The sequence below is a fragment of the Solanum tuberosum genome, unplaced genomic scaffold, assembly GCF_000226075.1.
Source record: "Solanum tuberosum cultivar DM 1-3 516 R44 unplaced genomic scaffold, SolTub_3.0 scf00145, whole genome shotgun sequence".
NCBI classification, from domain to species: Eukaryota; Viridiplantae; Streptophyta; class Magnoliopsida; order Solanales; family Solanaceae; genus Solanum; species Solanum tuberosum.
In genome coordinates, this window is record NW_006239069.1 from 627,513 (window position 1) to 653,292 (window position 25,780).

The 25,780-nt window shown below is 36.1% G+C and overlaps 3 protein-coding genes across 5 annotated transcripts in view; 2 read left to right on the plus strand and 1 right to left on the minus strand.

Moving 5' to 3' along the window:
• The first annotated feature begins 237 nt into the window (after positions 1–237).
• Positions 238–22,670, plus strand: LOC102586062 (calmodulin-binding transcription activator 4). 2 transcript variants are annotated; one of them, XM_006352110.2, is made up of 13 exons: positions 238–621; positions 11,155–11,280; positions 11,372–11,487; positions 11,665–11,753; positions 12,036–12,081; positions 12,430–12,826; positions 15,428–15,558; positions 15,758–15,848; positions 15,946–16,169; positions 16,946–17,631; positions 20,558–21,137; positions 21,422–21,712; positions 22,366–22,670. In XM_006352110.2, exons 1-13 carry the CDS (start codon positions 609–611, stop codon positions 22,462–22,464), a joined length of 2,889 nt encoding a protein of 962 aa, XP_006352172.1. In that variant the 5' UTR covers positions 238–608; the 3' UTR covers positions 22,465–22,670. The 2 variants fall into 2 exon arrangements, with proteins under 2 accessions (XP_006352172.1, XP_006352173.1); XM_006352111.2 differs by lacking the exons at positions 238–621; positions 11,155–11,280; positions 11,372–11,487; positions 12,036–12,081 and having other exon boundaries at positions 11,668–11,753.
• A 1,007-nt stretch (positions 22,671–23,677) lies between these two features.
• Positions 23,678–24,809, plus strand: LOC102586616 (uncharacterized). 2 transcript variants are annotated; one of them, XM_015310815.1, is made up of 3 exons: positions 23,678–23,940; positions 24,068–24,169; positions 24,725–24,809. In XM_015310815.1, exons 1-3 carry the CDS (start codon positions 23,758–23,760, stop codon positions 24,734–24,736), a joined length of 297 nt encoding a protein of 98 aa, XP_015166301.1. In that variant the 5' UTR covers positions 23,678–23,757; the 3' UTR covers positions 24,737–24,809. The 2 variants fall into 2 exon arrangements, with proteins under 2 accessions (XP_015166301.1, XP_006352174.1); XM_006352112.2 differs by lacking the exon at positions 24,725–24,809 and having other exon boundaries at positions 23,679–23,940; positions 24,068–24,607.
• The window catches only part of LOC102586958 (nuclear transport factor 2-like), a 3,317-nt gene continuing 2,256 nt past the window's right edge, over positions 24,720–25,780 (minus strand). The window contains exon 2 of the mRNA XM_006352113.2: positions 24,720–25,013. Coding sequence (XP_006352175.1) covers positions 24,939–25,013 — 75 coding nt within the window. The 3' untranslated portion in view covers positions 24,720–24,938. The remainder of the gene's footprint in view (positions 25,014–25,780) is intronic.

Sequence of the window (25,780 nt, forward strand, 5' to 3'; positions counted from 1 at the left end):
TAAAAAATATCAAAAATAAAATAAACATTGTACAGAATAAATGAGAAAAAAAAGTCTACTATTAAAAATAAAAGATTTTTAAAGAAAAATCAAAAAGTTAAAATAATTTTGACCCAGCATTTGTACATAAAATAATTTTTGAGACTATATTTATTAATTAATACTCATGCTAAAATGTGGGATAAAATAATAAAGTCCTATTTTATCCCCAAATTGTTATGGGTAATCTCACCAACCGAGCAATATTATAGATTATGAAACTAATTTATTTTTCAGTTACAAACTGGAGTCAGCTGTACCAGCGAACTTACGCCTTCAGATAGTCCATTTTGTTCCCCAAAAGAACAAACGAAACTCCATTTCTGAAGCTTGGTGGTAGCTTTCAGGCTCAGCTCGTTATATCGACTCTTACAAAATTCAAGCCGTCGTTTTCCAGTCAAAATACTCTCTCTCTCCTCCACCACCACCACCTGCCGCTGTTGTCGTTTCCGTCAAGGTCGATTTGCGGTGGCGATACGATCTGTTCAACTTTGGTTGAAAATTTGATATAAAAGTCGGCAGGAATATTTCTCTGCACTTCTGAATTTTCTTATTGAGTGATACAAATCATGGCCGAATCAGGTAAAATAACTCTACTTGGATCACTTATGCGTTTTACTGTTACAGTGAGTTCACTTATTTTTGTGCTAAATCTCTTCGATTAGTTTTGTTTAGATCAATTGACTTGTGCGTTTCAGTATTTTTTGGAGTTGGTTAAACCCTTGTAGGTTCAATTTTTAAATATTTAATCATGACATAATTTTGACTGATCTGAGATACCTGATTGAAGAGCTTCAATGGATGTTAATAAGCATCTTTCCAAGTACCTTTCTCGAGTATTCGCTTGTAACGACTTATCATAAGTCTTTATACGGATCATGAAATTATCCTCTTTATCTGGACATGGGACCTACTATCCTCTGTCAGCATAGTTGGAGATACTTTTCTGTTATGACCACAACATATCTAATTTGAGGAGGGTAGATTGTATGCATATCTCACCCTTACTTTAGAGGAAGAGAGGCTTTTTCTAATATATCCTCGGCTCAAGGAAAAATAATCTAAAATAATCTAGGGAAAGAAGTAACGGAAGTACAAAAAAAATAGATAATAACAAAAACAGCACATAGTAACAAAACTACAATAAACTTATACGATAGTTGAGCTACAAGTAATCAACATATAGTAACATCAATCGAAGGACAAGAAACTACAAGAACAATACTATGACTTCTAATATGAATGGACAACAAGACAATGTATTGCTACCTAATACCCTTCTACTCTAATCTTGTGACCTCCACACCCTCATAAGTCCTATCTAAGGTCATGTCCTTTGTAAGCTGAAACCGCACCATATGCTGACTAATTTAAGGGAAAAGAATTGAGTATTGGAAAGAAATAAACGTGAGTGTACCAAAATGGATATAGAGGATTAGCATAGCTAACACCCACTAATTTGAGACGGATGTATGAGTAGTTGATAGATCGACCATTTCTTGGGCATGATTTCCTTGGTTAGTGGTGATCTAGAATTTTGTGGTTCACAAATGCTAAAAGCATGTCAGACTGGAAAAATATGAATGTGTTTGGTGAGTGGATTGTCGTGGTTGTTGCACTCTATGATTTTGTGAGTTGTAAGTTTTAGAATCTTTATTTACTGATTGAAAAGATCATACAAAATTGGCAAAAGCTTGTATAGGAATGAGTTTATTATTTTATCGTTATGATATATTCTCTTTGGAGTGACAGATGCTGTGCTCTATCAAACAAAATTGTAGTATTCTATGTCCAAGTGAAAGAGAATACTAATATAGAAAAGCAACAAGCTTGTCTCTTTCAGCTGATTGACTAAAGTGAAAAGGTTGTCTTATTCAGCTAATTGACTAAGGCCACAGCAAGGGCACACTCACTTCTGATTTAAAATGATTCTTTTTCCTCTGTCCCATGTTAGAAGGGCTTTGGATTTCCTTCGTGCTTGCCTAGTCAGTCAGTCAATCAAGGTGACCAATAATTGATTATCTAGGCTTTATCCAATGGGAAGGGCTAATTAAAAGATTGGCCTCCGACCGACCCTCACTAGAAGCCTAAAGATCCCAGCTAGTTAGTAGTCCCTGGTTAACCACCTCTTATTGCATGGATTACAAACGGTGCAAAATAAATTCCTTTACTCATTGTCTTCAAATAGGGGAAATTTCCCTCCTACAAATAATGGAAGGTCTTAACAGAGTAGCAGTTTGATGGCATCCTATCCCATTGTCAAATCATGCAAGAAACCTCACTTGTAAATGGTTAAACACTAAAATATTGCTCTTAATGCTAGCATAAGTTAGATGGAGTTGTAGTACACATTTGCTCGAATCCATCTCCGCAATGGATATCATTGCTCTTCTAGCCCTCATCTCTCTTGTGCTAGTGAGCTCTTCGTATTCATGCCTTTCCCTGGATTTGTCTCTTCTTCTATCCAAACCATTTCATGCATATACCAGTTGTGAGCAGCGAAGGAGAGCCCATTAATTTGTAAAGCCATTTCACATTAAGGCTCATTATTTGATCAGGGGAGGCTCAACATATTTGGAGGCCTAAAGCGAAATTTCCATTAGAGGCCTAAAATCTTAACAAACTTTAAATGTATTTATTCAAAATTTATTTTTCTTATACTTTTTAGATGCAAATTATTACTCAATATTTTTTTATAAATGATTTCTTCGAATTCTTTTTCAATTAATAGTCTTAGGTAAGATTTTATCAATTCAACATAGATTTTTTTTCACCAAGACAATTATTATATGAATTGTTAACATAATTCTATTAGTAATAAGTTGACAAATTTTATATAAAGATAAGAATTAGAACCATAGAATCTGATTCAAGGAATTGATAACTTGATATACCTCACTTTAATATGTTTGTTGTAATGCTTGAATAAGAAATAATAATGAATTTGCAATTCACTTAGTTTAACTCTTTTCTACTATTGATTCATATGTTTGACAAAGTATTACTCTAACTTAACAAAAAATTGAAGAAGAAGCGTGCAAAAGGAGTTAAAAAGAATAAAATAATATGAGCGTTAGCAGAGAGAATGTAAGAATGCAAACAACATTTTTTTGATTTCTTCTCTTTGAACGGGATTAAAGAGAATAAAATAATATACTTTTTATTTTAAAAATACTTCTTATCATAAATAATTACATAATTTATTATTGGCACATGAATAATGACATAATAGACTGACCCTGCATTTGATTGACACATGAATAATGACATAATAGACTGGGTTCTTATGATAAAACATGGCTATTCAAGCTGCCTTTAGAAGTAAGAGAACATAGCTGCCAATCTAAAACCTTATGGCAATGAGTGGAGTGAACCAACAATTTTTAAACCACTTTAGATGTCATTTTATACTTCATGTGTGACACTATATAACTCAACACCCTTTGGCAAACATAACTCAAATTTGAGATTTACATGTTGACATATGAGTGGAGAATGGGCTTGCAAAAGGTTGATTTTGGTGCCATGTGAAAAGAATCTAAGCATTTAACACAGACTAGGTGAATGGGCAAGTTGCCTGAAGTCACAATGGTTAGGAGAGATCAGAAACCTGCATGCAACTCGAGAGACTCAGGCATGCAGAAGCTTAAAAAGAAAATCTGTTTGCAATTTGAGCCTTATAAAAAAGGTTGTTTGCAACTGGAGCCTTGCAAAAAAATGTTATTTGCAATTTGAGCTTTATAAAAATGTTATTTGAAACTGGAGAGAGTTAGACATGCAAAACATCTATGGGCTTGCAATGCATATTGCTTGCCCAGTCTTTGTTGACCTGCAACGTTATTGCTTCTACTTTTGGGAGAGGTCTTAGTATGTCTAGTAGTTAGTATCTCTATTGAATTTGCTTCTTTGCTTGTTTTGAGGTAATTACATTTTAAGTGGCACTTGTGACATAAGTAGGCTTTTCATGTTAGAGATCGGAGGAGCAGGTGTAGACTTGTATTCAGTATCTGGTATTAGGCAATGTGGAGTTGAGAAGAAAAGGAAACTATATGCGACCTCTATTACTGCATTAATTTGGGTAGAAATCCAACATTTTCCAAACCTGTCAAACGGGTCTATCCAAGCTGACTTGGTACATTACGGGTTTGGCTCGTCGGGCGTGGTCTGTTAGGTTCAGTTCAAGTTCTTTACATGCCGGGTCTAACCCCTTTATGAAACACTAGGACCCGGTCTGGCCCCTTGACCACTAATCCCTTTAACCGGGTTGAACTGTTAAGGGGTTTTGATTATTTTGTTTTTTCATATATGTTATATTTTATATTTATGTTATATATTTAATTTAATAATTTATCATAGTTAAGTTGTTAGATAATAATAACTTATAAGAGACAAATACAAAATGTTACCTTCATAAAAACAAATACTCCCTTTGTCACATTTTATGTGAATTACCAAATTTTGGAAATGTGTAATTATTTTTGGGACAGACTAAAAAAGAAAGAGTGTTGAATGCCCTTCCTACTTTTATGATGGTTATTTTCCCTATTCCTAAAAGGGTGGAGAAAAATATTGATAATTTAAGAAGAGATTTCTTTGGTTGATAGACAACAGATGGCATTCATAAAGGGGAGACAAATTATGGATGCCATTCTAATTGCAAATGAGTGTGGAATCAAGACAAAGGAGTAAGCTACTAGGTATTCTATGCAAACTAGATATCCAGAAAGCTTATGATCATCTAAACTGGGGATTTCTAATTCAGATGATGAAAAAAATGGGGTTCGGAGCTAGATGGATCAAGTGGATTAAGCATTGTATTAGTACAGTAAAATTCTCAGTCTTGATTAACAGGACACCAAATGTCTTTTTTCCTTCTCATAGAGGGTTAAGGCAGGGTGACCCCTTGTCACCTTTCTTGTTTATTCTGGCAATGGAGGGTTTGAGTAGCTTACTGCACACAGCTAAGGTGAAGGGATGGATTAGAGGTTTCCAAACCGGTGATGTAAATAGTTTGGAGATCACTCATTTGCAATATGCATACGATACCCTAGTTCTTTGTGATGCAGTGGAAGAACATATTTTGATTCTAAGGGCTATCTTCATTATCTTTGAAGCTGTGTCAGGTTTGCATATTAATTGGAAGAAAAGTTTCATCTATCCCATAAATGAAGTTGTGGAACTGGAAAGCTTGGCCACAAAGCTAGGAGGAACGGTGGGGAACCTCCCAACTACATATTTGGGTATGCCTTTAGGGGCAAAAAGCAATTCCATAGTAATCTGGAATGGTGTACTGGAGAAATGTGAGAAGAAGTTGTCAAATTGGAAGAGTCAATACCTTTCTAGAGGAGGAAGGCTCACCTTGGCGAACAGTGTATTAGATGCACTGCCTGCATACATGATGTCTATCTTCCCAACACCAGCAAATGTGATAACAAGAATTGACAAAATCAGAAGAGATTTCTTTTGGCAAGGCACTGTAGACAAAAACAAATTCCACCTAGTTAAATGGGAGGAATTGACAGTGGGAAAGGAAGCAGGAGGGGTTGGAATGAGAAATTTGAAAGCACAAAATCAGAGTCTAATGATGAAATGGCTGTGGAAATTTGGAACAAATGATAACATGTTGTGGAAGGAAGTCATTATTGCCAAATATGGGATGGAAGATAACTGGACAACAAACATGGTTTCCATACCATATAGTCGCACAGTTTGGAGAGCTATCAGAAATGTATGGCCTCTGTTGAAGAGAAGAATTAACTACAAAGTAGGTGATGGACAAAAGATTTCTTTTTGGAATGATAACTAGATAGTGGGTGCACCACTACAACATCAATTTCCAGATCTCCACAACCTTTGTATTCTTCAACAGGCCACAGTTGCAGAGATGTGGACCGGACAAGGATGGAACCTAAACTTAAGGAGAAACCTGAATGATTGGGAAGTGGGAAGAGTAGCAACTTTTTACACCATTATGGCCAGCTTCAACAATCTATCTGTAGAAAGGGATACCATAGTATGGAAGAAAGTAAGGAAAGGTATTTTCTCTGTCAACTCAGCTTACAGAAAACTGAATAGATCAAATCATAGGGAGGAAAACTGGCCATGGAAGATGATTTGGAAGACCAAGATCCCATACAAAGTTAACTGCTTCATATGGCTATTGGCTAAGGAATCAGTACTGACACATGACAATTTGAACAAAAGGAAATTTCAACTATGTTCAAGATGCTTCTTATGTGGGGAACAAGTGGAGACAATTAGCCATCTCCTCTTGCACTGCAAATGGATAGAACAACTTTGGAGGATGTTCATTAGCTTGAGGAAAATAAATTGGGTAAAGCCAGGGAATATCAGAGGAGTCCTCAACAGTTGGAATAGTGATGGTAATGCAGCAATGGAGGAGGAGAGATGGAATATTGTCCCAGCATGCATATGGTGGACTGTATGGAAAGAGAGAAATCAGAGGTGTTTTGAAGACAAGTAGAATGGACTTCAGAGCTTTAAGATGAATTGTCTAGCCTTATTTTATTTTTGGTGTAAACAAAACATTTAAGTCCAAGTAGAAGATATCTTGGATGTTTTAAGATTATTTGTAAGAAATAGAGGTGATAGGCAGCAATATGATTAGTCTGTAATACCTTTTGAAGGGGAACTACATATTTTGGATGTAGTTTACCTGTGAATATATAGATTAGTGTTACTATCCTCAAAAAAAAGAAGGGATTTCTTATGGCATGACAATAAAATGAACAAGGGCTATAATCTAGTAAGGCGGAAAATCCTCACTTTAAACAAAAAGCAGGGTGGTCTGGAAATCAAGAATCTGAGTTTACATAACAGGAGCTTGCTACAAATATGGTTATGGAGGTTCTACTCAGAAGAAATGGCACTATGGAGGAACTTTGTCATTCAGAAGTATGAGATAGAGATTCCGTGGATCACTAAAGAAGTTGAGTCCGTTCGATAGGTTTGTAGGGAAATCTATAAGAAATCAATGGCAGAATTTTCGGAGGAATGTGGTAATCATGGTGGAAAATGGTAAAAAGACAACCTTTTGGTTAGATCACTGGCTGGGTCATATCAGCCTCAAATCTGCCTTCTCTGATCTCTATTCCAAAAGCTCTTAGTCTCATGCTCAGGTAGATCAATTGCGAACTCAACATGGATGGGACTTGAATTTTAGAAGAGCCCTGAATGATTGGGAAATTGTCAGGTTTTCAGTCTACTTCAGATGCTAGGATCTTTTGTTGTAATCTCAAAACATTCAGATAGGCATATATGCAGACTGAACAGAGGTATCTTCTTTGTGAAGTCTTTGTATCGGTTAAGGTATCCTGTTTTGTTTGGCTGGTGGTAAGGAAAGATTGTTTATCTCAACAAAATCTACGAAGAAGAGGTCTCCAGATTTGTTTAAGATGTATGGTTTTTGGTTAGGATGGAAAAAGTATTGAACATTTATTCATGCATTGTAGTATAACTACCAATTAGGGGGCATGCTTCTTTTGTATTTTGGGTATAAATTGGGTTATGCTGGTTCTATTAAGGAGTTGTTGAGCTGCTGGAAGAGTGCGGGGAAAAGGAATGTTGAGGAGGATTGGTGGTAGATCATTTTAGTATATATATGGTGGAAAATATGGTAGGAAAGAATTCCATGTATTTTGAAGACGAACAGTCCCATCCGACTAAGTTGTTCAGACTCTCCAAAAATGTTGCCGTACCTGTGTTGATCCTTCAAAAATACACTATTTTTGGAAGATCCGACACACACCTGTCGACATTTTTGTAGAGTCCGAGCAACATAGACATCCGTGAAGTTTGGATGAATTGTCTTAGTTTTTTTTATTTTTGGTGTAAAACAGAATATGTGGGGGGGAAGTAAGAGACTTGATAGATGTAACTGCGTAGTATTTTGGATAGGAGTTCCTTTTTACCCTTTTTGCAACAAAGAGTTCCCCTCTTAACATGTTTTTTTGTTGTTAAGAATATAGAAATACAATGGTTTACCTATTTCAAAAGAAAAGAGTGTCACATTAATTGGAACGGAGGGAGTATAAGAATACAAATGAAAGAAAAACTTTATAATTTTTGAATTTAAAACTTGAATGATTAAAAACTTATTCTTAAAAATTGGCCAATTCAAAATTTGAAATAAGAAAAAGAAATAAGTATTTCTCATGGAAATAAAAAATCACAAACTTTACTAAAATGTGACTTTCTATAGAGTGATGGTTAGATCGACTATGTTGTATGGAGCAGAGTGTTGGCCTGTTAAAAACTCTCATATTCAGAAGATGAAAGTCGCGGAGATGAGAATGTTGAGGTGGATATGTGGACATACCAGGAGAGATAAGATTTGGAATGAAGATATTTGGGACATGGTAGGGGTAGCCTCCATGCTGGACAAGATGTGTGAAGCGACACTGAGATGATTTGCCCCAAGGAGGAGGTGTGAGCAATTGGCAGTGGCGGACGCCAAGAGAAGTAGAGGTATGCCAAAGAAGTATTAGAGGGAAGTGATTATATAGGATATGACGCATCTTGATCTTACTGAAGACATGACCTTAGATAGGAGAGTTTAGAGGTCGCGTATTAGGTAGAAGGTTAGTTGGTAGTGAGTGTTCTCTCGTTTCCCTACGTGATAGGCTTGGTGGTCATACTTTGACTTTTCTTCTTAGTCATAGTATTAACACTATTTTTGTTCTTCGATTTTTACTTTCACGAGTGGTTTTTGTGTTCTAATTATTGCATTATCTTGCTTTTGTGTTTGTTCTTTCCCCTGTTTGTTGCTTAACACTCCCCCATTTTGTGTTGATTTGTTGTTGTTCTTGCTCCGATATTTGTATTCCCTTTTTCAGACTGTTTGGTGTGCCTTATTTTAACCGTGGTATATCGAAAACTTCTCCATCTCTATGAGATAGGGGTAAACCGCAATGTTATCAAAGGCGCGCTTAAGCCCTGAAGCGCTGAAGCGAGGCTCAGAACGCGTCGAGCGCTTTGCCTCGCTTAATGTGCGCTCAATGTCATCATCAAGGCTCTAAGACAACCATTGATATTTTACTTTATCATAAAAACAATTAATTTCTTTGTCCTTATATTTGTTATTCATGCTTATAACTATTAGTCTTGGATTAAATATATATATATATATGTATGTATGTTTTCTCCATTTGCACCTTTTCTCAATAAAGCCCACACTTTATTTGCGTTTTGCGCTTAAAGCCCCAACGAACCTTAGAGTTTTTTTGCACTTTTCACTTTTTTTAACACTAAGATATACATTCTACCCTCCCCAGACTCCATTTGTGGGTTATACTGAGTATGCCGTCATTGTTGTTGTTGGCCTATGGGCTATGGATCGAATCCTGAACCGATCCAATTAAGGGGTCAAAATAATGGACACAAGTTAAACCCCTCAAGTTAGAGGGTCACATCAATTAGGGTTTGAGGAGCATTTGGGGGCCTAGTTTGAGAGGTTATATGAAGAGAAAATTAAAGCGAATGGCCAATCAGTCATTATTTTAACGAAAAATGACCTAACTATCAGCTAATTATCAAAAATGGCCCAAGCTTTTTCTCCACTCTTAGCTAGCGTTTGGTCATAGATTTCCAAATATTTTGAAAAAAACAAGATTTGGGTGAAGATTGGATTGAAGTTTGAACACATGCTTGACCATAGTTTTTGGGAAATGTATTTCACTTTTTTAACAAAAAAAAATGAAACATGATTATACCCATAAGTTCAAAAAACTATTAAAAATACCCATAAATTTGACAAACTTATCATTTTTATAATGAACTAATAATTAATTATCCAAAAATCATACTACGCTATTTTAATAAAAATTACTAGTAACACAAGTACCCGCTATTACAGTTCATCAAGTTACGATTTGTTACGAAGATCCATCGAGGCAAAAAAAACAAATAATAAACAACAGTAGTAACTAACTATTCTTGAACATAATCTTCCCACATTCTAAGAACGATCTCTTCACGGTGAGTATGTATTTCCAGATTAGATGATCGAGAAGACGAAGCAACATTGTTACTGAGGGGTTGGGTAGGTAGAATTATAGTTGGAGTTATAATTAATGCTCATTTATTTGTAAAATATAAAATTTGGGTTAAGTTTTAAAAATTTAAGAGAACTTAACAAGTATATTTTTGCCCCAAAACCACTTTCTTGTAGATTTTAGGGTTTTTTTGCCAAAAGAAAAATCCCAAAACTTGATAGATTTTATGGCCAAACAAATTGTGCCAAAAAATTTCCCAAAAAAATGCTTGCAATATCTATGGTCAAACGGGTCTTTATTCCTCTTCCCATTCTTAAATTTTTTATTTTTTTTATATTTGTTTCTTTAAATTTGTTATCCCATTAAATTAATATTAGAATCAATGGTCATTTTTCTTCATTTGATTTTGTGTATAAAAGTGTGGATACATTATTTATACAACATATATACACAGATATACAGTATAGATACAGTACATATACATTATATAACAATGTGTAAATATTGTATAACAGTGTATATAGATGTATATATATTTCTTGTACATAGTTATACATCATATATAGACGGTTAACACTATTTATACAATATAAATACATTACAATACATGCGGCCGTTAGCTGAATATTTTTTGATGCCTGGTATATTTGTATTAGAAACCCTTATATGAACCGTTTTGTGGGTTGACTTCCCACTTGACAAACTATGGTAAGAACTACTTGTACACACTCTGACAAAGGCTTCAAATGTCTTATGATCTTCACTTCAGAGACATGTAACAGAACAAAAGCCAAGAGTTCTGAATTTCTAGGATAACATATGTCAAAAAAAAAAGAAAAAAAAAGCATAACATATTTGTAATTTAAATTTGTAGTGCACAGCACACCAAATACAATCCTGTTGTCACTATTGCTATTATGATTCAACTTTCTCATTTGTAGTGCACAGCACACCAAATTTATAGTGTTTCTTTTTAAATATAGTTGTTTTCCTTGGAAACTACTGATTGACCTTATGAATTATGCCGCTTTGAGAATGGGTTGTAGTTATATGTTTCTGCTGAACTAGATGATTTAGCAACTGCTGTTATTCTATCTTTCAGGATATGATATCAATGATTTGGTTCGAGAAGCCCAAATCAGGTGGTTAAAACCTGCTGAAGTTCTCTTCATACTGCGAAATCATGAGAACCACCAGCTCTCCAGTGAGCCATCTCAAAAGCCACCCAGTAATCTCCTAACCCTATTACATTGGAACCTTTGTTGTTAGATGGTTATCCTCTTTCATCATATCATCCTGACAAAGTGTTTTATCACCAGGCGGATCATTGTTTCTCTTTAACAAGAGGGTCCTCAGGTTCTTCCGTAAAGATGGTCATAGTTGGCGCAAGAAGAAAGATGGAAGAACTGTTGGGGAGGCACATGAACGCCTTAAGGTAACCCCTTTTATGAAACTCGTGTTGTTGATATTGCAAATGACTTTCTAAGAAAATTTTGGTGTATTTTTCACATGGATATAATCAATCCCAAAAATGTGCATCTGATGTTCATCTCGTGTTTCCCTGAAAATTTTCATTGAATGAGAAATTCCAATTTGGCTCTTCCATGTCCAGGTTGGAAATGCTGAAGCCCTGAATTGTTATTATGCACATGGAGAGCAAAATCCTAACTTCCAGAGACGCAGCTATTGGATGTTGGATCCGTGAGTGTACTTTCTTTTATTTATCTGTAAAATGGTGTTTTATGGTTATGATAACTTTTAAGAAAGAGGCGTTAAACTCTCCATAATTTCAAATGATAGCAAAATTATCAGGAGTTGCAAAAAAAAAAATGAACAAAAGAAATGTGGAATGCATTTAAGCTTAAGATTCTAGAGCTTCCTTTTCTGTCATCTCTCTCTCTCAATCTCTTAGAGCAAAAAGTTGAACGGTGACTGATTGTCGTTTTTTCTTTTAATTGTTCACAACTTTGCATGCTTGGGCAGTGCGTACGACCACATTGTTTTGGTTCACTACAGAGACATAACGGAGGTCAGTCTTCTGGAACCAGTATACACAAATATGATGCCATGATAAGATTTCTTGGCACCACCTGAAATTAATTTTCATAAAAGGAGGTCTATTCACCATTAAGTTTTTGTTCTTCAGTTTCAACCATCATGTATGTAATTTTATTCCCCTGTGAATGCCACTAGAATGTGAGGTTGGCCGTGCTTCCATGATATCTATTGATCTGTATGTTCAGCTAAATTGGAGGACTAAATGTCTGTTTGATGCATCTTATCAATCTGTTTATCATCTGAAACTTACGTAAGCTGCAATATAATATGTGAAAAGTATAATTAGTCCCAACATCATTTGTTTTAAATATGAACACAGGGTAGGCAGAATCCAGCCTTCATGTCAGAATCTTCTCCAATTTCTTCTGCTTTCTCTCCCAGTCCAAGCTCCTATTCTACTCCACATACGGGCTCTACTGGCATTGCCAGTGAATCTTATGACCAATACCAGAACCAAACTAGCCCTGGAGAAATTTGCTCTGATGCAATCATCAATAATAACGGGACGTCGGACACCATAGGGAGAACAGAGGAGGTCATCAGTTCTCCGGGGCATGAGATGAGTCAAGCATTGCGAAGGCTCGAGGAGCAGTTAAGTTTAAATGATGACAGCTTCAAAGAAATTGATCCCCTCTATGCTGATGCAATTAATGACGACAGTTCACTTATCCAGATGCAGGGGAATTCAAACAGTCTGCTGTTGCAACATCATTCAGGTTTGTCGTTTTTATGCCTTGATATTATTGTAGAATGCATTCTAACCTGTCTTTGCCGCAAGATACGTCTAGTTCTCCCTCGGCTTTCCTACGTCAGTAGGAAATTGGAAGTGTCTGATTTTAAAGAAAAAGCTGAGGTAAGAGCTATACCTTCTGGACATATGGATCCTTGTGATTCTCTGCTTTGGATTTCTAGGATTGGCAATTCAAAGCTTGGGGATTTTCATACTTATTTGTGCCTTGTCATTGTGAGAAATATTGGAGAAGAATATTATTGAATTGTTGTTGTGTCTACATTATTACATTGAGACCCTATTTATAGACACTAGAATACAATCCTTTACAAAGTAGAATACTATTTACTATTCCTATTCCTATTCTAAATAGGATTGTATAAACCTATTCCTATTCTTATAGGATTGTATAAACCTATTCATGTTCTAACTCCCCCTCAAGCTAGTGCATGCAATTCATGTACCTAGCTTGTTACAAATGTAATTAATACGAGGATCGATGAGGGGTTTGGTGAGATATCTGCAAGTTGATCAGTCGACTTCACAAAATTGACAGCCAATCTCAATGTGCTTGTCTTCTTATTAAATACTGGATTTGATGCATAATGTCAGTCAATCTCAATGTGCTTAAATCTTCTCATGAAATACTGAATTTGATGCATAATGCCGATAAAACAGTGTGATAAAATTACAGTGGTGAACTTCCCAAACCAAACTTGCAAAGACTGTTTCAGACCATAGAGTGACTCAAAATCTAGTATAAAGTATATGGATCGTGTTGGATTCAATATATGAGTCGATATTAAACAAGAAAGTCACCGAAAAATTGGTCGGAACATGCTTATACGCCGGAGTATTAGATTTGATGGCTGAAAGTGGTCACAATCTAAGAAATAAAATTATATGAGTAGGGTCAGAATGATGGCACGACCCAACTAGAAAATAGAAACTATATAGGAAAGGTTGAATTGACGACACGACCCTATTGAAGAAAAGAAATAATATGGGTAGGGTCGGAATGATGGCACGATCCTACTGAAAGAGAGAAATTATATGGGTAGGGTCGGAATGATGGCACAACCCTATGCAAATCAGATTTGAGGAGTCACCGGAAAGACAAATGGAACTATGCAAATCAAATCTGAGGAGTCACCAAAAAGACACACGGTGCTATGCAACTCAGATATGTGAAAGTAGTTCGGAAAAATCCACAGTACTACGCAAATTAAATATGAAAAATAGTCCGGAGAGATGCACGGTGCTACGCAAATCAGATATGCAAAAAAAGGTAGTCACCGGAAGGATGGCACGGTGCTACACAAATTATATATGAAAAAGTAGTCACCGGAATGATGGCACGGTGCTACACAAATTAAATATGAAAAAGTAGTTACCGGAATGATGGCATGGTGCTACACAAATTAAATATAAAAAAGTAGTCACTGTAATGATTGCACGGTGCTACACAAATTAGATATCAGAAAGTAGTCACCAGAATGATGGCACGGTGCTACACAAATTAATTGAATTGTTGTTGTATCTACATTATTACATTGAGACCCTATTTATAGACACTAGAATACAATCCTTTACAAAGTAGGATACTATTTACTATTCCTATTTCTATTTGTATTCCTATTCCTATTCTAAATAGGATTGTATAAATCTATTCATATTCTAATAGGATTGTATAAATCTATTCCTATTCTTATAGGATTGTATGATAGGATAGTTCTAACAGTCATGAACTAGGTAGATATTTCTGTCAATTTGTTTGGTGTGGCTGGCTGCTTGTTCTTGGGCTTGAAACTGTTGACCTGGATTCTTAACAGTAGTTTTTTTTTATTTTGAAGTGTTTGCAACTGGGTGTTTTTTTCTTTTATTTATTTTATTCCCTAATCATTTTACCAAGGTTAATGTTGATTGGTACATCAGCATCTGAAGGTCCTTTTAGAGTTAGTGAAAAACTGTACACCATTAGAGTTATTCCATTAAATTTAAACACACAACTAGTTATAGATTTTCATGACACAAATAGGATTTGAGTAGTACCATTTTATAGGCTTTTACATGTTCTAATTATCCACTAATGAATATTGTATCTGTATGATTGTGTTGTGGAGTACTGCTTGTGTGAAGATCTTCCCATTATTCATAAAATTATTTACCTAATCCAATAAAAAGAAGTGAAAGTGTTAACTTTTAAGATCGGGCACCAGTCAACTTGATGCTTCCTCTTGGATATTTACTTCCGTGTCTTTTGTATTTCTATTGTTGTCTTTACTCCCTTCTAGTAGACTTTGCACCGTTTTTTTGTTGCTTACTATCTTTTCTTCACTTTTGCCTTTTTCTTCACTTGAGCCGAGGGTCTTTCGGAAACAGCCTCTCTACCTCCATGAGGTAGTGGTAAGGTCTGTGTACATTCTACCCTCCCTACACCCCACTTGTGGAATTTCACTTGGTATGTTGTTGTCTTTTGTATGCGTTATTTCTTGTACTTATTTTTTTCTTTAGATGGAGTTCTGTTTGGTTTATTGTTCAGAAGCAATAAATGTGAAGGTATGCTGATAAGAGTGTGCCTCTGTAGGTGAGAGCAGTGAATCTCATCATCAAGATCTGACCCAGGATGGTCACATGTGGAAGGATATGCTGGATCACTATGGGGTTTCTGCATCTGCTGAATCACAAACCAAATATTTGCACAAGTTGGATGAGAATGTGAGAAACGTATACTTTGTAGTTAGCTCTGTTTCATTAGGACTGTAGATGCATATAACATCAAAATATAGTGTGAGATTTGACCTTATTTCAGGGCCTTCTGGCCAAATACAACATCTGCCTCTTCTCATATACTCATATCAGCTATACAATTCAATTTTAAACCTAGTCATCTTTTTTCATGTCTTACGTACCTTAGGCAATGCTTCAAACCTCATCAGAGAGAAGGGCCATAGAAGCATATGAAAGTTACAAGTGGTGTGATTTCAGTGACAGGGAGGCTCAGACGGGTAATAATTTTTTTCACCTCCAGAGGATAATTTATGTCGACTACATATAGAATGTCAGGAATTAGTTAATTTCTGGAGAACTTGTATTTCCTTGCAGCTCCTGTACCAGCTTTTAAGCAACTCGAAGATTTCAAGTATACTACATATCCTCCTGCTATCACTACTTTTGGATCCAACCCTGACGAATATACAACAATATTTGACCAAGATCAGATTGGTACTTCTCTTGAAGATGAGATGAGCTTAACTATTGCTCAGACGCAGAAATTTACTATTCGACATATATCCCCTGATTGGGGGTATTCATCTGAGGCAACAAAGGTATATGCCATGATTTAGTTGATTGTTGCTGTTTGTACCACAAAATTTGTCTGCGCTCCATGGTTTTGGACTTGTGGTGTTCGTTGAACTTTTGTTTTCTGCATGTGCAAGTAATGTTGAAATGTCTCCAGTGGATTGCTTGTATGTTTACAACAACATACGCAGTATAATCTCACAAGTGAGGTTTGGGGAAAGTGGGGGTATACAGAGACTTCACCCTACCTTTGTTGGGTAGAGAGGATTGCTTATATGTTTGTTTAGTCATTTCAAATTTCAGTATTTTAATTTCTATGCCCCAATATCTTATGATTATTATGGCTTCCAAAGCACACAGATCTCCATTATTTTGCAATTGGCTACTTTAAATGGTATTACTTCAATATCTTAGATGGAATGCTTTTATTTGATGGCTTAATATGGCTCATTATTGCTGGATGCTGAAAAATAATATCGCAATTTAAAGGAATAGAAAGGTCAAAAGGAAGAAGAGCTACTGCTTGCTCCAGCAACCAAGCCATGATGGCTAATTCAGCAGTCTTTTATCATCCTTGAAATGCTCATGCTCGAAAACCCCTTAAAACTTAGATATCCCTGTAAACTTTGATAGCTTTCCAAGAAAGCTGTTTTAAATCCTTTTGTATGTACCTTATATGTATGACCATGCTCAGGATATCGACAAGTTAGTTACTATGGTTGTATTTAATATTTTTCAGCTGATTTGCATCTAGTTTTTTAAAAATTATTATTATTTTGAACGTTCTAGCTGTTCAATGCAGATTGTTATCATTGGATCTTTTCTTTGTAATCCTTCAGAGTGCACGTGGACTTGCATGTTCGGTGATATTGAAGTTCCTGTTCAGATCATTCAAGAAGGTGTCATCTGTTGTCAAGCTCCTCGTCACTTGCCTGGTAAGGTCACCCTCTGTGTTACTAGCGGCAATCGGGAGTCGTGCAGTGAGGTGAGGGAGTTTGAATACCGGGTAAAGCCTGATGATTGTGCTCGAAATAATCAGCCTGATGTAGAAGGAGCTTATGGAAGTACAGAGGAACTGTTGTTACTTGTCAGGTTTGTGCAGCTGCTTTTATCAGACTTATCTGTCCAAAAGGGAGAAAGCTCTGAATTAGGCAATGATTTCTTGGAAAAATCCAAAGCAAGTGAAGATTCATGGTCCCAGATCATTGAATCTCTTTTGTTTGGATCTTCAATGCCAATGGTAACCATTGATTGGCTTCTTCAAGAGCTTTTGAAAGACAAGTTCCAGCAGTGGCTTTCTTGTAAATTGCAACAAAAAGATAATCAGATAGGCTGTTCTTTATCTAAGAAAGAGCAAGGAGTAATTCACATGGTTGCTGGATTGGGATTTGAGTGGGCGCTGCACCCAATTCTAAATGCTGGAGTCAGTGTTAACTTCCGTGATATTAACGGCTGGACGGCCCTGCACTGGGCTGCACGCTTTGGGAGGTAATCTATGTTTTTTGCTGTTTGGTAAATGACTTCTCTATTCACTGTACTTCAGTTCGCATGTTATGTTGGTATCAGTAGCAATAGAAGCTGGATAAAAAACTTTTAGGAAGTCAAACATGTCTCGCTTCTAGCCCCCAGGGCTTTGGTCTAGTGGTAAGAGATGCAATGCGTGATATGAGGGTTAGGTACGTAACCTGTGTTCGAACCCTGACACAAACAAAAGCTTGTCGTTTAAGTGCAGAAAGGCAGAGGGGCATCAGCCAAGAAGTTTTGTTCCGTGCACCATCGGGCTATGGATTTTTCAGTTATTTTAAAGATTAAAAAACCATATCTCGCATCCACATTCTGTGTACAACATAATACCCAGTGTAAACCCATGAGTAGGGTCTGGGGAGGGTAGAGTGCGCGCACCCTATGTTGCGCGGACTCTTCATTTTTGCAGCCGAACCCGTCTCGACGCGACACTGGTGCGGGCGCGGGTGCAGGGTGCGTGTCGGATTCGGTCAATCCGATCCGGATACTTTGACCAAAGCCGAGAAAAAAAATGGGGAAGAAGAGATCAATTTCATGGCCGGCGAAAGTTGACGACGACGAAGTTGTCACAAGGTCTGGCTGCTCCATGGAAAAGAATAATGAAGAGGCAAAGCTTACAAGAATAGAGAGAGAGCAGGCATATCTTTTTTCTTGTACAAGAACAGAGAGGAGGCGAAGGGCTCCATACGTTTTACAAGATATTTAATATTATTATTATTATTATTATTATTAAATTTGTATATCTATAATTGATATGCTTTTAAGTATAGCGTTTTACAAGATATTTAATATTATTATTATTATTATTATTATTAAATTTGTATATCTATAATTGATATGCTTTTAAGTATAGCGTTTTACAAGATATTTAATATTATTATTATTATTATTATTATTAAATTTGTATATCTATAATTGATATGCTTTTAAGTATAGCGTTTTACAAGATATTTAATATTATTATTATTATTATTATTATTAAATTTGTATATCTATAATTGATATGCTTTTAAGTATAGCGTTTTACAAGATATTTAATATTATTATTATTATTATTATTATTATAGCTATATTTTATAATATTGAATAATTTTAGCAGAATCCCCGCACCCGTATCCATACTCGGATTCGCACCCCCGAATCTTAAAATTTAAATTTTACCGAATCCGACTCTCGGATTCGCATCCGTCTCGGATACCCGCACCCGAGTCCGAGCAACTTAGCGCGCACCTTACCTCTACCTTGGGAGGTATAGAGGTTGTTTTCTATAGAACCCGACTTAAGGAATAGCATATCAAAGCATATACTAGAAAAATGCATGACAAAGCATTCTGGAAAAAAAACAGTAGCTACAACAAATAGTGCAAAATCGAAGTACAAGAGATAGTAGATAGTACTAGAAATCTGAGGACAAGCACTATTGGAGAAATACTACGACTACTGGAGGGAAAGGATAAGCAAGACTACTAACCTTCTACTTTTTGTGTATGCATACAAAAAGTATGAGCATGGATGATATTTTGAATTTTGCCTCACTCACTCAGTTGCAGCAGTTTTATGGAAACTTTTTGTCTCGTTCCTAATTTGCCTATGATTCGGGCTACGAGGTTGAGATGGTTCGGGCATGTGCTGAGGAGATGCACCGATGCCCCAGTGCTGAGGTGTGAGAGGTTAGTTATGGATGAATTTAGGAGAGGTAGAGGTAGACCAAAGAAATATTTGGGAGAGGTGATTAGACAGGACTTGGCACAGTTGCAGCTTACTGAGGACATGATCTTATATAGGAAGGTGTGGAGGACACGAATTAGGATAGAAGGTTAGTAAGTAGGATTGTGTCCATACTAGTAGGTAGGACTTAGGAGTGCTTTGTCTTGTTGCCCTTACTAGTAGTCTGAGGACTACTCTTGTAGTTTCTTGTTCTTCGATCTCTGTGACTATCTATTGTTTCATGTAGGTTGTTTGTAGTAGTATTTTGCTGTAGTACTGTTATGTTACTATTTATTGTCTATTGTACTTCCATTATGTCTTTTCTTAGACTATTTTTGTCTTGAGCTGGTGTTTTATCGGAAACAACAGTATTTTGCTGTAGTACTCTTATGTTACTATTTATTGTCTATTGTACTTCCATTATGTCTTTTCTTAGACTATTTTTGTCTTGAGCTGGTGTTTTATCGGAAACAACAGTATTTTGCTGTAGTACTCTTATGTTACTATTTATTGTCTATTGTACTTCCATTATGTCTTTTCTTAGACTATTTTTGTCTTGAGCTGGTGTTTTATCGGAAACAACAGTATTTTGCTGTAGTACTCTTATGTTACTATTTATTGTCTATTGTACTTCCATTATGTCTTTTCTTGAGCTGGTGTTTTATCGGAAACAACCTCTCTACATTATCACTGAGGTAGAGGTAAGGTCTGCGTATACACTACCCTCAGACCCCACTGTGTGGGACTACATTGGGTATCTTTTGTTGTTCCTAATTTGCCTTTGTGAAATTTTAGAGTTGAGCACATTAGGCAATATTTTCAACCTTTTAAATTCATTATGGAGTAATATATTGATCAAATGGACAGATTCAGCTTTGAAACACTTCATGGATGTTGAGATATCAGGGTGGTGTGGGTTAGGCGCACGTCACAGGCCCATTAGGCACCGAGTATCGAATTTTACACCGCTGACAGGGATTTCTTGATTATTCAAGAAAGGAACATAACAATAATATTAAAGAGAGAGATATCAGGGTGAACTCCTTGAATCTTTCTCCCTTTATATGTCTGTCTATGTTTGCATGTGTAGTGGATTTTCTTTTGACAATCTCTATTCTCTACAAGGGCCTTATGTGTGGTACCCATAAATAGCTAGTTGACTAAATATCCATATCTGTGACAGGGAAAAAATGGTTGCTTCGCTCATTGCATCTGGGGCATCGGCTGGAGCTGTTACAGATCCCTCTTCACGAGATCCAGTTGGTAAAACTGCTGCATCAATTGCTTCCAGCTGTGATCATAAGGGACTTGCAGGATATCTTTCAGAGGTAGCTCTCACCAGTCATCTTTCATCCCTCACTTTAGAGGAGAGTGAGCTCTCAAAAGGTACTGCTGATGTGGAAGCAGAGAGAACTATTAGTAGCATATCAAACACAAGTGCCACCATAAATGAGGATCAGCGTTCTTTAAACGACACGTTAGCTGCAGTCCGTAATGCAGCTCAGGCTGCTGCTCGTATACAGTCTGCATTCCGAGCACATTCGTTCCGCAAAAGACAAGAGAGAGAATTTGGTGTCTCTGCTAGTGGAGATGAATATGGTATCCTCTCAAACGATATTCAGGGGCTTTCAGCTGCATCAAAGTTGGCATTCCGCAACCCGCGAGACTACAACTCAGCAGCCTTAGCTATTCAGAAGAAATATCGAGGATGGAAAGGCCGGAAAGATTTCCTTGCATTCCGCCAGAAAGTAGTGAAGATACAGGTGCTTTAAATGTTTGAAGTCAAGATTGATATTTTAAGCCTCATTATACTCGAAAATATGATAGTTAAGCGGTGATAGACTTCAAATACAATCTCTCACTAATAAAGAAGTGTAATCATATTTATCTTGGGGGAAAAAATAATATATATAAGTTGGGAACATTCTTCAATTTTTTTAGTTTTTTGGTTTTTGGGAGGGTGGAGGATGGAGGATGGAAAATGTTTGGAGATTAGAAAATAATTTGTTCAGCAGAGAAAGTGACTTCCAGGTGATTTCCATGGCAGGCTCATGTACGAGGCTATCAGGTTAGAAAGCAATACAAGGTATGTTGGGCTGTTGGAATCTTGGAGAAGGTGGTGCTAAGGTGGCGTCGACGAGGTGTTGGTCTCCGGGGATTTCGACATGACACAGAATCAATTGATGAAATTGAGGATGAAGACATTCTAAAGGTGTTCCGCAAACAAAAAGTTGATGCTGCTCTTGACGAGGCTGTCTCGAGAGTTCTATCAATGGTTGAATCTCCAGGGGCACGTCAGCAATATCATCGGATTCTTGAGAAGTATCGGCAAGCTAAGGTGAGCTAAAGAATCATTCTACTACGTCATTTTTGTGATTAATATACATGAGCTAGTGAACTTCCAATAGGTGAATATTTACTTAGTATTTTGCATGTCGAATGCTTTATGTACATTTTGGGAATGAACTAAATCCTTTCTGTATCACCTTTGTGAGATTTTAGGGGCACAGATGCAGTAAGTATATATTCCATTATGCTTTCAATTTTCTTTTACCTTTTCTTGAAAGGATGGAAAAAAAAAGGTTTTTGTTATTCCCATCTACTAGTGTCACATAAATGTAAATATTTGATTTCATGGCTTTAGAGAAGATGTTGTCGTAAAAATAGTCAGGTTCTGGAGTAGCTACATCGTATGCAATGGAACAAGGACAAAGAAAAATCCAAATATGACGATATTGGTGGCAGTGTCTATGCAACTGGAAAAATATGAGTGAATGAATGTTCTTGTGTGTCTGAATTATTTACAGCCTATCTGGGATAGGGGTGGAAACATAATTAGCTTCTTGATCCATGTGTTTTGTCCACAGCATACTCCATTCTTTTGAAGGAAAATTTCCTTTTTTAAGGAGGGGGATAGGGAGCATTTAGTTCTCCTTTCATAGTTCGAAATCAGGAAAATCGAATCAACTAATAATCTTTGTTGCACTGCAGGCTGAACTTGAAGGAGCGGACAGTGAAACAGCATCAACTGCTCATGGAGACATGTCTAACATGGAAAATGATGACATATACCAGTTCCCTAGTTATTAATCCAACTGACCTCTTCATTGTCATCCAAACTAGTTTCAGTAGGTTCAAGAATTATACATTGAAGTTTGGTTATTTCAATTTGTAAGTCATTGTAAGGTATGTATTTTGTAGGTGCTTCTGTTCATAATATGTGTATAGGTTTTATAGGTTCAAAACTTGAACTTTATAATATTGGATGCCTGCAAGATTAGCTTGGAAGTTTTATTTTTCTTCTCTTAACATGTGCTTGAGCATCTTTTAGGTGCTAAAAAATTGATCTTTAAAAGGGTAAATACTAGGGGTAGGTTGTGGTATAGTCACTTGCATGACTGCCTATTTGGTTACAAAATCAATCTCAACCCTTCTAAATTGACGGATTTCACTATTCGTGTGGAATCTCACTTGTTGATACTCAAACTTGAATGAAGTTAAAAAATGTATCATCTCATTATCTTGATAGGAGAAACGCAACTAAATTTACTTTCGTGTAGTTGGTGAAATATTTATTTGTTTTTCTCCAAAAATTGATAAGTGAAACCCAAAAAAAAATGTATTAGTAATGATTCATTAATTATAGATAGATTATTTTTATGCACTATTTGGTTGGTGCATTAAAAATAGCATGTATTGCATAAAAAAAATTATTTACAAAGATTATGGTGGAAAAGATGTCAAGAATGTTTTAAAGGGCAATTGAGTCTTTAACCATGCTAATGCATGCTTTAAAATCATTGCATTACTAATATGTAGAAATTCATGGTATTAGTAATACACACTTTAATATACAATAGAGTGTATAACTAATGTTTACATTAGCTATACATAGATTGGAAAAGAGTACTACACAATAAAGTGTATAACTAATATTTGCATTAATTATTCATAGGTCGAAAAAAAGTACTAAACAAGGCATTAGTACTACACAAAGTTAATGCATACATTACTCTACCAAACGACCCGTCCTGAGAAAGCGTTTGGTTGTTCAAATTGGAGAAGTAATTTCCTTACAAAATTCAGCATAATCAATACCTTGTTTGTTTGAATAAAAGAGATGAGTATATATATATATATCAACATGACTTAATACTTGTTTGGTTGCAGTTTTGCAATTTAAAAATATATATGCAAAAGAATTGATACGTGTGAAGTGATGAATGGTTAATGTTAACGGCAGAAGCTGAAGTGGATTGAGGTAGCTGTTGACTCTCTCTCACACTCTATTATAAACCATTTGTTTTGTATTGTTGTATAATATTGTATGACCCACAAATCAACACGTCTCTCTTTGAATGAAAGAAGAAGCAACTGGAAATTATGGAAAGGGAAAGAGAAAGGGTGAAGAAAGTGGAACTCATACAGAAAGCAATCAACCAATTAATAAATCATGAACAACTCCAATCAAAAACATGTCATCTTCTTGATGACAGCTTCGTTGCCGTTGATGATGATGAAGAAACCGACCACCGCCACCAACTCCTCTCACAACTTTTAACTCAGGTATGAAATTTTCAACTTTCTATGTTATGATCATAAAGAGATTAAACAAGTTCAGATTCCCATATCTAGTCCCTTTTGTGTCCAGTTTTCATGAGCTAATTTTTTGTATTACTCTGATTCTTTACAGCTGGATTCACTAAAAGAAGAATCTCAATTTGATCAAATGAATGAATCAACCAACTTACAAGAAGCACCAGTTGAACTTGAAGCTGAAGAAGAAGAAGAAAAGGTTGTGAAAGAGCTAAGGAAGATACAGAAGCAGAATTTTATCACTCAATGTCTTTTATCAGCCATGATTGTCCTCACCTTGACATGGCAACTATCTGAGGTTTCTATCATTTTGAAAATGAAAGATGGATTAAATCATCCCTTTAGATCCATTACTAGTATGCTTACGGGCTGGATTAAAGGCCCTCCACCTGTATTAAATGGTCGAGACGACGATCTAAACAACTCTGCAAAACATCTTAAACATCAAGTTGAAGCCATGTCTCTCCCAAAGCTAAAAGTTCCGGAGCTTCCACATATGGAGTTGCCATCTTTCGACTTCATCAATGAAGAAGACTAGCATTTTCCATTCTGTTTTTACACAAGTATTTCAAAACACAACAACTCATGCATGTAATATTGTAAAACGTAAGAATAATATAAGGTGGTATTATTAGGATTGGTTTGGTTGAAGCATTGATTCATGATGTGCAGTGTACTAGTATACTTTTCCATAATTTGTTTTCAGCATAAACTTAACAAACCAATGACACTCATATTTTGATCTTCAATACAGGTGGTAGATTGATGTCATCAAAAAGTCAATTCTCCAACATCAACAGAGCAGAAACCGGAGCAACTCAAAAACATTAAATCATAGCATTTTCTAAAACAAGTACATGAAGGAGAGACACAATATCACTATTTCAAGAAACTTGAATTTCATCCAAAAGTCTTAAACTTGGAAAAGACGGAACAAATTAACATGAGTTGCATTCATCTTGAGCGTATCAGCCATAATTCAACCGGAAAATGTCATTGAAGACGTAGAAGCTTCCTTGTGGTGTTGGCATCAGATGAAACATCTGCAAGAAAAGGAAAATTGGAAGTTTAAGCCACAGAAAATAACAAATTATCAAAGTGTCATCAAGGACAAAATAATGTACAATCTTTTGAAACGAATCCTGTGAGTCACATACCAGGAATGTAATAAGTTCTTTAGAATTCTTTGCTTTAAATGTAACAAGTTATATAGGAACAGTTAGTGTTATTTAAATTCATTGCCGATAAGGGGTTAAATTTAGCTGAGGGCCATTCACCACATATATGAAAGTTTTACCAAAATTTCCATCAGAATAAAGAGGTTAAATCTGAAACTAAGTCATGCCTGAGTCAAGATTAAATTTCTGTTTCTTTTTCTTTAAACCGCATTATTGGGAGTTTGGCCACGGCTGACCAAAAGCGCTTATATAACATGTGACAAAGGTTCCCAATAATTTACACTTTGAACAAAGATACCTTCACCAGGGTGGTACAAGAGATACAATCTACAAGCACAAGTTCCACAGCGATTGATCCCGGTAGCTTTAACAATAAAAACTGATTTTCTATCAACAATTCCTAAAATGCTAACCCAAGTTCCACAGAGATCGATCCCGGTAGCTTTAACAATAATAACTGATTTTCTATCCACAATTCCTATAATGATAACCCTAACAAAGCTAACGTCAGTCTTACATTGTAAGTACACTACCCAACTATGGGAGGTTTTCCTAAACATCTCTGGCCAAAGTTGGACCATGCCAGCACATACTTCCAACCTCTTTAGCTGCTGGATTAGAAGAGGGGGGAG

Excerpts from the sequence above, each read along its gene's own strand:
- LOC102586062 (XM_006352110.2), top strand. Across the intron at positions 11,754-12,035 it reads AGCTATTGGATGTTGGATCC|TGCGTACGACCACATTGTTT; the intron begins GTGAGTGTACTT and ends ATGCTTGGGCAG. Across the intron at positions 15,559-15,757 it reads TGCACAAGTTGGATGAGAAT|GCAATGCTTCAAACCTCATC; the intron begins GTGAGAAACGTA and ends TACGTACCTTAG.
- LOC102586616 (XM_006352112.2), top strand. The coding sequence starts at position 23,758 with ATGGAAAGGGAAAGAGAAAGGGTGAAGAAAGTGGAACTCATACAGAAA. Across the intron at positions 23,941-24,067 it reads TCTCACAACTTTTAACTCAG|CTGGATTCACTAAAAGAAGA; the intron begins GTATGAAATTTT and ends GATTCTTTACAG.